This window comes from Anomalospiza imberbis, chromosome 7 (assembly GCF_031753505.1).
Source record: "Anomalospiza imberbis isolate Cuckoo-Finch-1a 21T00152 chromosome 7, ASM3175350v1, whole genome shotgun sequence".
Taxonomy (NCBI): Eukaryota; Metazoa; Chordata; class Aves; order Passeriformes; family Viduidae; genus Anomalospiza; species Anomalospiza imberbis.
Genome location: NC_089687.1, coordinates 20,908,890 through 20,921,992, shown reverse-complemented (window position 1 = coordinate 20,921,992; position 13,103 = coordinate 20,908,890). Strand labels below are relative to the sequence as shown.

Sequence of the window (13,103 nt, the reverse complement as noted above, 5' to 3'; positions counted from 1 at the left end):
CAACTGTATCTGCAATATTTAATTTGAATTTACCTTCATATTAAAAAGGAAATGTTTTGCCAAATACCCTGGTAAGGAATACAATTTGACAAAGCCCCAGTTAAAATCCATATAGACACATGATGTTCTACCCCAGATATTCAGTAAATTCTACAGGGACTACTATAAATAGCTCAGTTCCAGATAAATGACCCCTGTAAGGCACTAGAAACAGAGGTGAATGGCTCTACTGCATATAAACTCCATGTAAAATGTCAAAAAGTGGATCCTCTAAAGCACCACAATGCACCACCTCAGAGCTGAGGTCCCTCTGCCCCACAGAATGGACTGTACGAGAAAAATCTTCCTGTTAGAATGAATAGTAAACACACACACACACTCTCTAGTCTCCAAAACAAACATGTATGTGGTTAAAGTCTCTTTGTACTTAGAGAAGCATATTCATCTTGGCATTTTCTCTGTAAACACACATTTTAGAAATTTCTTACAGGCTCCTTGGACTTATAACATATGCACATGTACAGAAAAAATTATTTTCAAAATCTGAATGAAAGTATCTGAGTACACTGATACACAAAAAGGCTTCTAAATAGCCTGTGGATATATCCACAAAGAGAAAATGCACACAAACTGCATTTGCAGATATCCGTAAGAGTATGTGCAAGCACATCCCAGAAGGACTTTCTTACACAATTAATATGGGAAGAACTCACTCTTGGAAATATAGTTCACTTCTTCCTTAGTTTGAAAGTTCATTCCTACAATAGCTGGAGAAAAGAGATGAACTTGGTAACCCCTACATCCTTTTCCAGCAGATGCTAAAGCGACACTGGCTCCTGGAACTGAAAGCACATGTGCACAGCACTTGGAGCCAGCACTTGGCCTTGCGCTCGCCTGCACAGACTGGGAGCACACATCAAGGGCGCATGGGGTGGCAGACACAAAATGATGTGCCTTCTGCAATGATATCTGCACCTCAAGCCACAGAACTGAAAAAAGCTTCTCAGTAGCAGTTATCTTTGAAAATGAGTACGTGCAAGGCATCTCGTTACCACCAGTCATGCCTAAGATTAATAGTGCAGCACTGAGCTGTTCTCCCTGAACACTTTTCTAATGAGTCTAGTACTTCTAGGTAGGGTAAAGTTCTCATTAGGTCTCAGGGATCTTCACAGGCAAAACTTCCTCAAAGATATTGCTTCAAGGTCTGGGCTTTTTCTCCTCTCTAACTTCGGTGCACTTTGTGTTTGTTTTAGTGCATGTGTAGCAGCTGTTACCATAGCAGCACTGCACAGAGGGCAGCAGCCTGGCAAAACTCCCCAGCGCCTTTCCAGCAGCTGGAATTAAACCTGCCCTCTTGGTTTGTACAGAGGAAAATCTTGTGCTTCAGATTTCTCTGCTTTTAGGAGACAAAGAGGACCCAGCAGAGCAGACTGCTTTTAGCTATTTATTTTTAGCATTGTAGTGATACCAGAAACATGGAAGTAAACAGGAGGTTGTCAGGCTGTTGTAAATAGCACAAGATTAAACCCATGACTCGGAGGAACTCGCAGGCTAGGGCAGTTTATTAAGGAGATATTTAACTGTAATTTTTAGGACACTTGATTTCAAGTGCTTATGGAAATTACTATTGTATCTTAATGACCACATTTCAACAATTTCTCATTTAATGCCTGAGATTGGGAAAGACCCCGACGTCTGTGTGGGTGCCACTGCCCTCTCCTGGGCACAGCCCGCCAGGCCGGCAGCAGCTTCCCACTTCTGTGCTGTGCAGTGAGATAATGGAATATGAGGTGTGTGTATTTTTAGAAACTAAAGAGGTAAATTCTGTCCTCTGTTCTAAATATAAAACTGATCCTGCATGCCCACCACCAGATTTTTAAAATCTTCAGCTTTGACCAGCCGTAATCCAACTGCAGGGCCCAAAGTAGATCCCAGAAGGAAGCTGGTACTTGCAGAGCAGGGTGTCCTAGAGGAAGAAGCCACCCTGATCCCCAGTTTTGATGTGAACACAGACTTCAGCTATGTGCAATTACTAACTGGGAGGAGGGCAGCATCACAGCAGCAATAGTAATCTCTTCTTTTACACAACTCCATGTAATGATGCAAAAAAGTTAAAACCTTGGTTTAACTGCAAGTAACAGCATCTCTGTTGGTAGAACTGCCTAAAGGCTTCTAGCTACAATGCCCAGAGCTATAGACGAACATTACAGACCTCAGCAAACTGTTTTTCAGACATTAATAAATACAGCATGAGCTGGAAAGGGAGGGTGAGTGTAACAATAATAAAAATCTGTACCTATGCAGAGCATGGATATACCCCCTGCTCCCTCTGAAGTCAGTCACTGCTCCCTTTTTAGTCAGTCACTGAAAAGGGTCTGGAACTATTCTCTTGGCACCACCCTTCAAGATATTTGAATGCATGATGAGATCTCCTCTCAGTCTACTTTTCTCTAGACTAAACAGGCCCCACTCTTGCAGGCTCTCCTCCTATGAGAGATGCTCCAGACCCCATATCATCTCTGTGGCCTCCACTGGACCCTCTCCAGTAGCTCCTTGTCACTTTTGTGCTGAGAAGCCCAGAACTGGGCACAGTATTACAGATGTGGCCTCACCAGAACTGAATAGAAATGGAGGAACACCTCCCTTGACTTGCTAGCCACACTCTTCCCGATGCACCCAGGATCCCACTGGCCCTCCTGGTCCCCAGGGCCCACTACTGGGTCATGGTCACCTTGTCATCTACCAACAGTTCCAGTCCCTCTCTGCAGAGCTACTCCTTAGTAGGTCAGCTCCCAGCCTGTGCTGCCACTCGGGGCTACTCTTCCCCAGGTGCAGGACCCTACTCTTTGTATCATCAGCAAACTTGCTGCAAATCCCAAACAGAATGAAAGTAACATGAGTGTCAACATCTCCATGCTACATCTCTTTACTCTCCCCTCTTGGTTTTCCCACTCAGGGCAATTCTGAGAATAGTTCTCCTGAGCAGAACCAGAAACATTTCTGTTTTCAGGAGAATTAGGCTCAATTTTTTAATATTTACTAATTCACATACTAATATTTGCTAATGTATGGAAGGGTAAAGGAAGGAGTCTCCTAATGAACTGAAATATATTTTCTCACAAATTTGATGTAGAAACATGGTCCTAAGAGATCACAGATCAAGAATCAATGGAGAGTAGCACAAGAAAGAAGAATGTGTGTTAACAAGGTTCTATACAGCCCTATAAGAAAACAGACAGAATTACCAAATACAGAATGTTTTAGCCTCTACTCTGTGTGGCTGTCTGAAAAGAGAAAATAAAATCACATTGACTCCACTGAACCTCACTTCCAGCTCCCATATGATTGTATACTTACTGGGCTGCTATTTTAATGTATTTCTTTAACAGCTGAACACGCTTGCTGAGTTGAGAGCAAAGACAAATCTCGGTGACCACCCAGAACTGAATTTCATTGAATCTTCTTAAAAACAAGTCCAGATTTGCTGTTGTCTTTTTAAAATTGTGCCTTCCAAAAGTGTGATAGATCAATTCCAGCTAGGAAAGAGAAAACAGTTTGGAATTCTTTTTGAAGTGACATTTCTTCAAGGAAAGAGACTAAGACTGACCAGGTAAGTATCTAGCCTGAAACTTGCTCTGCAGTCTAGTTTACAATTATAGCTGCACAGATGACAAGGATTCAGGTTACAAATTCAGTATACAATAGCTGAGGCATAGTAAAAGCGTAACTACAGATTATATACAAACAGCTTAATACTTAAAACAAACAAAAGTAATTCAACAAGCACATGTCCAAAAGAAGTCCAACTTAATTTTTCTATTTTGCCTATAAAATTAAGAATGTCTTACACTTTCAAAAATTGTAGGTGGCTTTATTGTAGAATTTTTGAAAATCAGGCTTGGAGAATGTTTTGGAAATAATGCACAATGCTACAATGTACAGTTAAACACTTTTTAATAGATTCTAACCTGCTAAACAGATAGATCCTCATACCTCATGCACACAGTTGAAGAGTTCCCAGTCATAAATTGTCATCTGATGTGCTAAGTCTTTGGAACTCATCAGTTCAAATGTTCCTACTGTACCAGTAGATGGTCCTTCTTGTTCTGGCAATGGTGCCTACAAACAAGAAAATATTATAAAAATATTTTAGATATGATAAATCATATGGTTGGTGCTTTCATTTAATAATATTTCTAACTTTTTTTTTCAGTATGACCACTTTCCTAATCTTGTTTCAAACAGTAAAACTGAAATTGCGGTAAAACTGAAATTTGCTCTTAAACACAGGCAGGTATTAGGAAATGAGAAGCCCAGTGCAAAACCAGTATCAACACAGGATAGTCAGGAAAATTCTGAAAGCTCTTCAGAGACACTGTAAGAAAATAAACCAGACTGTTCTCAGTGTGTTATTTTTAACATTGTTCTAAAATCTGAATGTATAATACATGTTATGCTAACTAAAGCATGTGTGTTTGTTTAGGAGCATAGGTCTTTCCAAAAAACTTTTATGTTTCCTTTTTCGCATACACAAATAACTAGGCCACCAAGGAAAAGCCAAATACTTTTATGTATTTCTGATTCTAATGATGAGAATTGTTACATCTAGCGTGCTTCAGAAATCTGCAGTGATTGCAAGATCTTCTGATCACTAATAAAATAAACCTCATACTTTCTCTTTGACAGTACACAAAGGTGATGCACAATTTGTGATTGCAAATTCCTGGCTAGGCTGATTAAAATGATATAAACACAGTCTTATGAGAAAGAACCAAGTACAGAACATTTCTGAAAGGCACCTCCATGCCACCCAATAAATGAGACGTGATCTATGATTTTGCACACAGGTGAAGTATTAAACAGAGATTTAAAACATGGCTTGAGATCAAGTCAGATTTGAAGTAGTCTGTTGTACATACTAGGGTGAAGTATTTGAACCAGCGCTGCTAAAATACTGCCAACCAAGCCCCTGGCAAACAGGAGGGTGAAACAGCCGCAGAGCCGGCCGTGAAGGCGCGGGTCACCGGTTGCGCTCCCAGGAGAGGGCGGCAGAGCTCACACACGAGCTTCCCAGCTCCTCACGCCTGTGTCAAACACGGAATGATGGACACGAACTGTCAACAGGCTGCTTTCCCACTACAAACTCACTGGAGTCTGCCTGATTAACAGACATATTTAGATGCTGCAATATAAGAAATGAATTCTATTTTATATAAGAGTGATATACTAGCAACAGAAATAAGCCTGACTGGATTAATACATCAAATCACTTTCTCAGTAACACATAGTGTGTAGGGCTTTTACTGCTGTATGAATTCTTGCTTTGTACTCTAGGGAAAACTTTCCTTTCAATTATCATTGTCATAAAAACTAACAAAAAAAACCCCGTAACTAAATCACAAACATTATCATCTTAAAAGCTTCATCTATAATTTTAGAAAATAGCAGAAAAGTATTCTCTAAAATATCCAGAGCAGCCATTAATATTACAAAAAAATGCAGATTGCTTTGAATTGGGATTTGCACAAACACAAAACTTCTTTAGTTTATCACAACATATGAAATAAAAGTACAGCAGCTTTGTGCAGAAAATTCTAACTTGTGGAAATCTGTGGAAAGAGAACTGCCTACACACTGAAAGATATCTTTTTCCCCCCATTTGGAGATGAACACAACATAGCTGTTACCATAACAAACACATATTTTCCAAGGCTAGGAAAGAAGCACTTAGATGCAAACTCACAGCATATTTGAAAAATTCATCTACCCAGAACGATTTGCACATGGGAATTGCCAAATGTAATGTGGATAAATGTTCATGAACAGGAAGCAGCCAGAAACTGGAATATGAAAGGATTAAACTGGGAGGCAGCTAAGGCTGTAACATTTTTTGATTTGTTTATACCTCTTTGAAAAAATGCAGCTGATAAGGGGCTGTAATTTGCTATGCAGTGCTGAGGACCATTTTTAAAGTGCTGAATGTACTTCTGTAATTCTTACTGAATTCAGTCTTGTTGATGAAAAGTAGCACATTGCAGCCCTGTATCTTAGAGCTCCCTGCAGCACTTTGAGTACTTGATGCATGGTAAATAGCACCGGGAAAACGTACAGAAAGCCAGGACAATTTGCTGCAAAAGCTATGTGTACATAGACAATGCAGAGCCATAAATAAGAACCTAGCACAGTTTTACTGATGCAACACCCCTGCTTTACAGTAGCATGCCCCATGAGGGTATCTACTTGGCAGGATTAATTAACCTTAAGGGAACACCAGAATTTAATAAGCTGAACAAGAGGTATCTCTGCATGGAACTACATATGCTGGATGTGCATTCCCTGGTTACTAAATTGAAAGCAGCAGCAAAGAATAGATTTTACCATATCCATAAAAGAAATCAGGCATACATACTAAGTGGCTTGTTAAAAGCATACAGGAGGCTGAAACAAGGCTAGGAGTAATAGAGTTCATGCTGACATGACTTGGCAATGACATTTGTTTTTAATGAAATAAAAGGAACAAAAAGTACAGTCAAATCAAACTCTATAAAAGCAGACCCCATGGAGATAGCTAGAATGACTGTATAAACTGTAAGTATTTATGAGCAATTCTACCTAACAAAAAAAAAAAGACTTTCTACCAGGAATATTTTCTGTGATTCTACTTAGAATTGTCTCCGATTTTGACACAGTATTTTGTGGGGATGAGAAAAAAAAATTAAGGAATTTACTGCTGGAATCAAATCTCCAGAATGCTTTAATTGATAACATTTATCTTAGAAAATATATCTCTATGACTTTGAGGAGATAATTCTGTAATGAAGAATTACTGTATGTCTTGGTGACAATACTCAGCTCTTCCTGAAGGCTCACTGTGACAGAGAGAGTACTGGGATCAAGTTCTGTTATGTGGAGCAGATGGATGGATTTCTGGTCTACTTTAGGGTATTAGAACATCAGCCAGCTTGTTTTATTTTCAGGGTTCATCCTATTGCAGTGTGACAAGCCCTTTGTTGTGAATGTTTCCACTAGTTTTTATCTGAAGTGTGGATAATGCAAAAAGGGCCAGGTGTTCAAACAAACCAAAACCCTGACGTTCCTGAGCACTGCACACATACATACCAAAGAATCGAACTGATCCCGTGGGCAGGCAAACAGCCGGCCATTAACGCTGAGAGTGGTGAACACTGAAACATCGTGAGGCTTCAGCACAACTTTTTCTGTAAAAATGAAACAAATTATTATTTATTACAATTTACAGCAGGATTGATCTACCAGCTGCACAGATCACCCTTCTGGGAATAAATTTTGCCCAGTAACCCAATGTCCAGGATACAGAACAGAGGACAGCAAGATCCTCTTTACTGAAGAAACGTAGTAAGCTCAGCCCAAACCAGAATCCCAGTCCCAAACTGTAAAGACAGGTCAAGAAGCCTGTGCTGCTATCACTAGAAACTACCTGCAAAAATTAAACCTAATTAGGGAGTCCATTCATTCATTGCTGAGCTGTAAGCATTAGGAGAGCTGTTCTTAAAAGAAATTGCTCTGAAAGACAGTAACTGCTCAAGGAGGTGATGGAAATGCATTACAAAATTTGTAGAAGAGCATCACATTACAGGTAAAGAAAAGATAATGAAGTACTTACAAAACAGTCTCTTCCAGCAGATGTTGGTGGTCAGCTAATCTGACCAAAAATTGCTTCAACTGCAAAAAGTAAAGCTGCCTGGTGTCAGTTCTCAGGAAGTGAGCCATTTTTGGCAGGCTCCTCTGTTTGCAAAAATGCCTTCCAACACAGCTCTCATTACCTCTGTGTGTCTCCACACAGTCATACTCAACCAAAGCACTTGAGCAACACCAATTCTCCAGCAGAATTCACCCTCCAGTGACTCTCACATTTCCACAGCCTAGAGGGGGGCCTGATCCCTGACCTTCTGCAAACACTAGGTCTGTGTGTTTGGCACTAAGTTGCTCTTCAATGGTTTGCATGGACAGAGCAGCCAAAATGGTAGTGACCACTGCCAGAATGTTGGCACGGCAGTGTTTTCTGACATTACTGATTCCCGAGTCTAGTATGAATTTATCCATGCTTGCCTCCTATTTCTGTTGTTAAAAAACTCTTACAAGTCTAACAGTGAAGGAAAATCGGGGTAGCTGTGCTCTGTAACTTGCAGATACACAAGCTTCTTCACTGGTCCTGTCTCCCATGTGAGCTGCAGTCTGTGCCTGCAGTAGAGGAAGGACTTGCCTCTCATTAGGACTTGTGAGAGCTGAACATGCACGTGGGTATAAAATCTTGACTGAACTGGTCTTTCAATCCCTCCAAAAATTCTGCTTCACCATAACTGAGGAGTGTTTAAGATGATGTAAGTACAGTACCTCCTCCTGAACTCATCTTTACTATGATGAGGCCTTCTCCAGAGCCCAGCTTGTCTGCTACTGCACTGATCACTTCCTTCACAGAAGAAGACACTGGCACACGAATAGTGGTGTAGGTTTGGTCTATGCAGTACACCTTAAACAGAACTAAAGAAAAAAACATTGCACAGTTTATTCCATGTGTAAAAAACACCCATTTACCATACAAATTACTTTAACTTCAGTAACCACTTCTCACAAAATGAAACAAAGAAACAATAAATTACTACATAGTGATTTATTGTTTCTTCCATTCCTCAGATGCTCTACAATTTCAAGTACAGAAATCTCCGATTTCCCAGAGTTTTGGATTTTGGATTTTCAGTGTTCAGGACAGTGCCTATCCTATGAACAAGAAAGGTGCAGCCATATGAAAAGATAGATACAAGAGGTAGTGTTGGCAGCAGGAACTTTCCCTCTTTGTAGGCCTAGAAACACTGCCATGGACAACAGAAGCTGCATGACTGGCAGGATGTCTGCTGTTCATATATAGTTAGTTCCAGCTTTTAGCATGGTTCTTTTCATGGTCTGATTTATGCCACCAGCTTTCTCAGCTACATCACCTTGAATTTTGTTACCTCGTTTTTACTGCTGTTCATTAGCAAGAGCTATCCTTTAATATCAAACGTATTGAAGAAGCAGCTGTTTTAGGTGACAAAGTTCCACAAAGCAACCATTAAGAGTACCTTATCAGTAATCTGCAAATGACATTCTGATGCACTGATGTAAATTTTACCTTAATCTCTTCAGAGAATCAAACAACAGCAATAGGGCAAACCAGCAGATTTTGGTTTTTACACTGTGTGCCTAGATTGTCAGATTCTAGATCCATGGTCCATGGCATGGTTATCTCTCCACTCCTACCTTGCAAAGAACAACTGTACATGTTAGCTCAAACTTCATAGGTGAGACAGAGGCCCAAACATGACCTTCAGCTTCCAGTCTTTATTGCAGTACAGACACTGCAGTACAGTGTCTTATTGGATCTTCCCTGTTTTGGTCATTCCTTATTTTAAAGGTTTTTACATCTTCCTCTGAGGAAGCAGTGTTTGACAGCACAAGTAACTAAGGGAAAAGACCAAGAGCACCTCAAATCAACAACAGAGAATAGGGGGCTAGCAAAAGCAAAGAGAGTTTGTTTCAGGCCAGGCTTCAAAATTCTAGGTAGGAACTTTCATTTATTTTTAGACCTTTTTTTGAGACAGAAAAATTTATATAGATGTCAGTGGCTCAAGAAAACTTAGCAGAAGAGAAACTCACCTTCATCACTGCCCCTGATAGGCTGGCGTTTCTGTGCTCTGTCATCACTTGTGTTGAACAACTGCAGAAGAACTTTGTGCTGAAAATGAATCATTGAGATTCACGTTAATTCAAGAATAAACATGTGGGACACATGAACTACCATACATCTCTGATCAATGGCAGGAAAAAGAGTAGCAATGCAAAATTTGACAATGTTAAAAGCTATCTCTCAGCGTGTTTTTTAAATATATCCATTATTACTAAAGCAAAGATGCTTTCGAATTTGCTGTGCTTAAGATTTTACTTGAGAAAATGAACAAATGAATTTTCTTACCTTCTTTTGTGGTGCTTTAGGTTCTTCAGAACTATAAAAAGGTAAAGCATAGAACATACAATGAAATATTGTCTGGAAGAGTTTGTGTACAAAATCACCTATGGAACATGGACCACTTGTCAAACTAGCATATCAATATAATCTTAGTTATACATGAAGAGACTAGATGATACCACAGTTAATCTATGACCAAGGCAGAAAAAATATTATACAAAGTTCATGTAAGCATGAAATAAGCTTCTGTCAATCTCTCAGTGAGGGTATGGTGTTTGCAAGAATGATGTGGAAAAGAGGGCCGTAGACATTAATTCAAATAAGCCTGCATGCAAACTTTCAATTTCATATAACTGAGTGTAATTCACAAAATGGCTTTTTAATAGATATAACCAATACATTTTCTTCATCAATTTACTGAGAAAAAGGGCAGGGGAAGGAAAGAAGCAAACTATGCTTACATTTGCTTTACAATTTTCTCTAGCTCTGGAAGTTGCTCCTTTAGTGCTGCAATCATTCTAGTATCATCTGATACAGATACATAAAATTCCTGTAAATGATAGAGAATAGTCTTTAAATAACTATAGGGGTAAATGAGCAGTTCTCAGGAGAGAGGATTATGAGATGACATCTGATAGCTTAATGATTATAAAGAATGATAATCTGCATAGTAGAACACATGCTGGGCCCAACCCTCTATTACTTCTACTTGTTTATCTCCAGCTGATTTAAAACAAGAGTTATACATGCAGAAGGGGAGCCTGATGAGACTCCCTAGCTCACTCTGTAACCACCGGCTGCCTGTGTAAAACCTGCATTTTCACATTGTCAAGGATAAAGACTAAAAAATCCACAAATAATCTAGCATGATAGGTTTTTTTAGTTCATTGCTGTTGTAGTCTTTAGTGCTTGATTTGCTCCTGAGTCACTGACTCTCAGCTACTCTAAACCACTACAGTATCACCAACTTTTAAACCCTCCTTGAACCTCTTCCTGTTATATCTACATAAAACCGTCCCAAAGAAGGATCTCTGTGCTTGCAACTAGTGATTGTTAAAGAACAATCTGGACTAATGAAAGACTGTGTCATCTCCAAAGCTTGAAAAGCTTTCCCATGTGGGTTTGTGGAGTGCCTACCTCTCTTAAAGCCCCTCCCTATTCCCCTCTGCTAAATCTTAGATTCAGTTTTGAGCTCTTTAGGACAAGAACTTTCATTCAGCCAGTAACATATGGGATTCTGTTCCATAAACACCATATATAATAAGAATGGCAATCCCAATCATTTAACATGACATTGGCAGTGCATTCTTATCTTAGGAATCCAAGGATATGGCAGCTACCACAAAGAATTTACAAGGGTTCTGAAGTAAAATCTTAAGTTCCAGCAGCTGCAGTACAGTTTTTATTCAAATGGAAAGGAATTTTGGTTCTGTAGAATGGCGGCCCTCCAGCTCCTTCCTGGCACACCTTATGCGGGCATAAACAGCCCTCCAGTTCAACCTGTAGAGCCCCTGAACTATTTAGAAGAAAATACTAGAAAAAGCAAATTCAGCTACTGCTCTAGCAAAAGCTACCCATACAGTGCTTTGAAAGGGATCTGCAACACTATTTTCAGAGGTCCAGAGCCTGGCAATGGTTCAAACACTGTTGTGGTGCCTTTACTGTCTGCAACCAAACCCAACAAAACATTATAAACTGATATGAACTTTGCACTTTGAAATGATCTCTTTCACTTCAGTGATACAATGATTCCTTTATACCTCCAAAAAGGCCATTGCTGCTTCATCTTCTTGCAGTAAATCTCCATATAAAGCAGCCCACTGCAGAACCAGTCGAATGACTCGCCTTTTATTGTTGAGGGCATAATCCATTTTCTCCTGCTCTGTACCCTGAGAAGGCTGGGCATGATAGGTGCCCCAGTGTCAAGGAAAACAATCAGTGATTGAAAATACCAAACCCAGTATGAATTCATGAGCAACTGACTTCCAACAAACCACTTTCAGGGTGCTCAAATATAACTTTCCAATATATATTTCTAAATTCTGACATCCACTAGCATAACAATTTGCAAACTTTTCATGTTCATACTAAAAAGTAAAATGACAATAAATTTTCTGAAGAGCACAGGAAGGATCACAGTTCCACCACAGAGATGGTTGCTGTAGGGGAACAAAACAGAAAGGACACTTTGAACAACAAAGACGATTAACCATGGAGACTGAAGAAGGATATTTCTCCTTGTTCCTCTTTGGAAACAGTTGAAGAAAAAGAAAAATGTCACTTTGTATTTATTAACAATTCCAATTTTCTATTTGTGAGGAAGACTACCAGAATGAACCACCAGTGTTATTCCTTTTGTTTTTACAAGTTATTGTAACTGAAAATGAACCTCAGTCCCATTAAGGGAGGGGGATTTTGACATTTACAGCCTAAGTTGACTATAGAAACACAGAGTAAAGTAATAAATTTTGTAGTAGCCTCATTGTTATGAGGAAGTCAGACATTTACACTATGTCAAATAAAGTGCATTTTGGACACAATACTTTGTGAAAGTTATTTTGTGATGAACAATAGGAAAAAATTGGAAACGCTTTATTGACCTTTTTAAAGAAAAAGTGTCAACATTACAAAAATAGACAAATAGCTTAAAGGCCAAAAGTAACATTTAGTGCAAGGAAAAAAAAAACAATAATAAAAAGTAAAGGCACAATGGGGAATAAATTGAGAAAATTTGAGCCTTTAACATGTGTGATAATGAAGTATCTCCAGAATAAAAAGGATATAACAATTTGTGTGTCTTCTTCTCACTGAGAAAATGTTCAACTGTTCAAATAAGCTGACAGCTGAGTGGAAAGTAAGCACTAAATGAGTCCAGTTACATCTTCAACTTTGCTTCCCAGTTACTGGGATTCTGATTCTGGACTGCCATGAGTAATGTTATTCCCAATTCCACAGTAACGTGTAACATTAAAATACTGACACTCTCCCTCACAGCCATGTCCAGTACCCCTGCATCCTTTCAAGATGCACTTTCAGTTGCTGTACCAAAATATTATAAAATACTAATTAGAAAATAAAAATAATAATGAGGAATACAAATTATATAAGCTATTTAGTCTAA

General features: G+C 39.2%; 1 protein-coding gene across 6 annotated transcripts in view; it reads right to left on the bottom strand.

The window, feature by feature from the left end:
* RAPGEF4 (Rap guanine nucleotide exchange factor 4) overlaps positions 1–13,103 on the bottom strand; it is a 148,505-nt gene that overhangs the window by 17,197 nt on the left and 118,205 nt on the right. For all 6 annotated transcript variants that reach the window (XM_068195893.1, XM_068195892.1, XM_068195894.1 and 3 more), the window contains 8 exons: positions 11,743–11,893; positions 10,444–10,532; positions 9,989–10,019; positions 9,673–9,751; positions 8,374–8,520; positions 7,120–7,217; positions 3,994–4,119; positions 3,358–3,536 (listed from right to left, as the gene is read on the bottom strand). In XM_068195893.1, the coding sequence (XP_068051994.1) occupies positions 3,358–3,536; positions 3,994–4,119; positions 7,120–7,217; positions 8,374–8,520; positions 9,673–9,751; positions 9,989–10,019; positions 10,444–10,532; positions 11,743–11,893 (900 nt within the window). The remainder of the gene's footprint in view (positions 1–3,357; positions 3,537–3,993; positions 4,120–7,119; positions 7,218–8,373; positions 8,521–9,672; positions 9,752–9,988; positions 10,020–10,443; positions 10,533–11,742; positions 11,894–13,103) is intronic.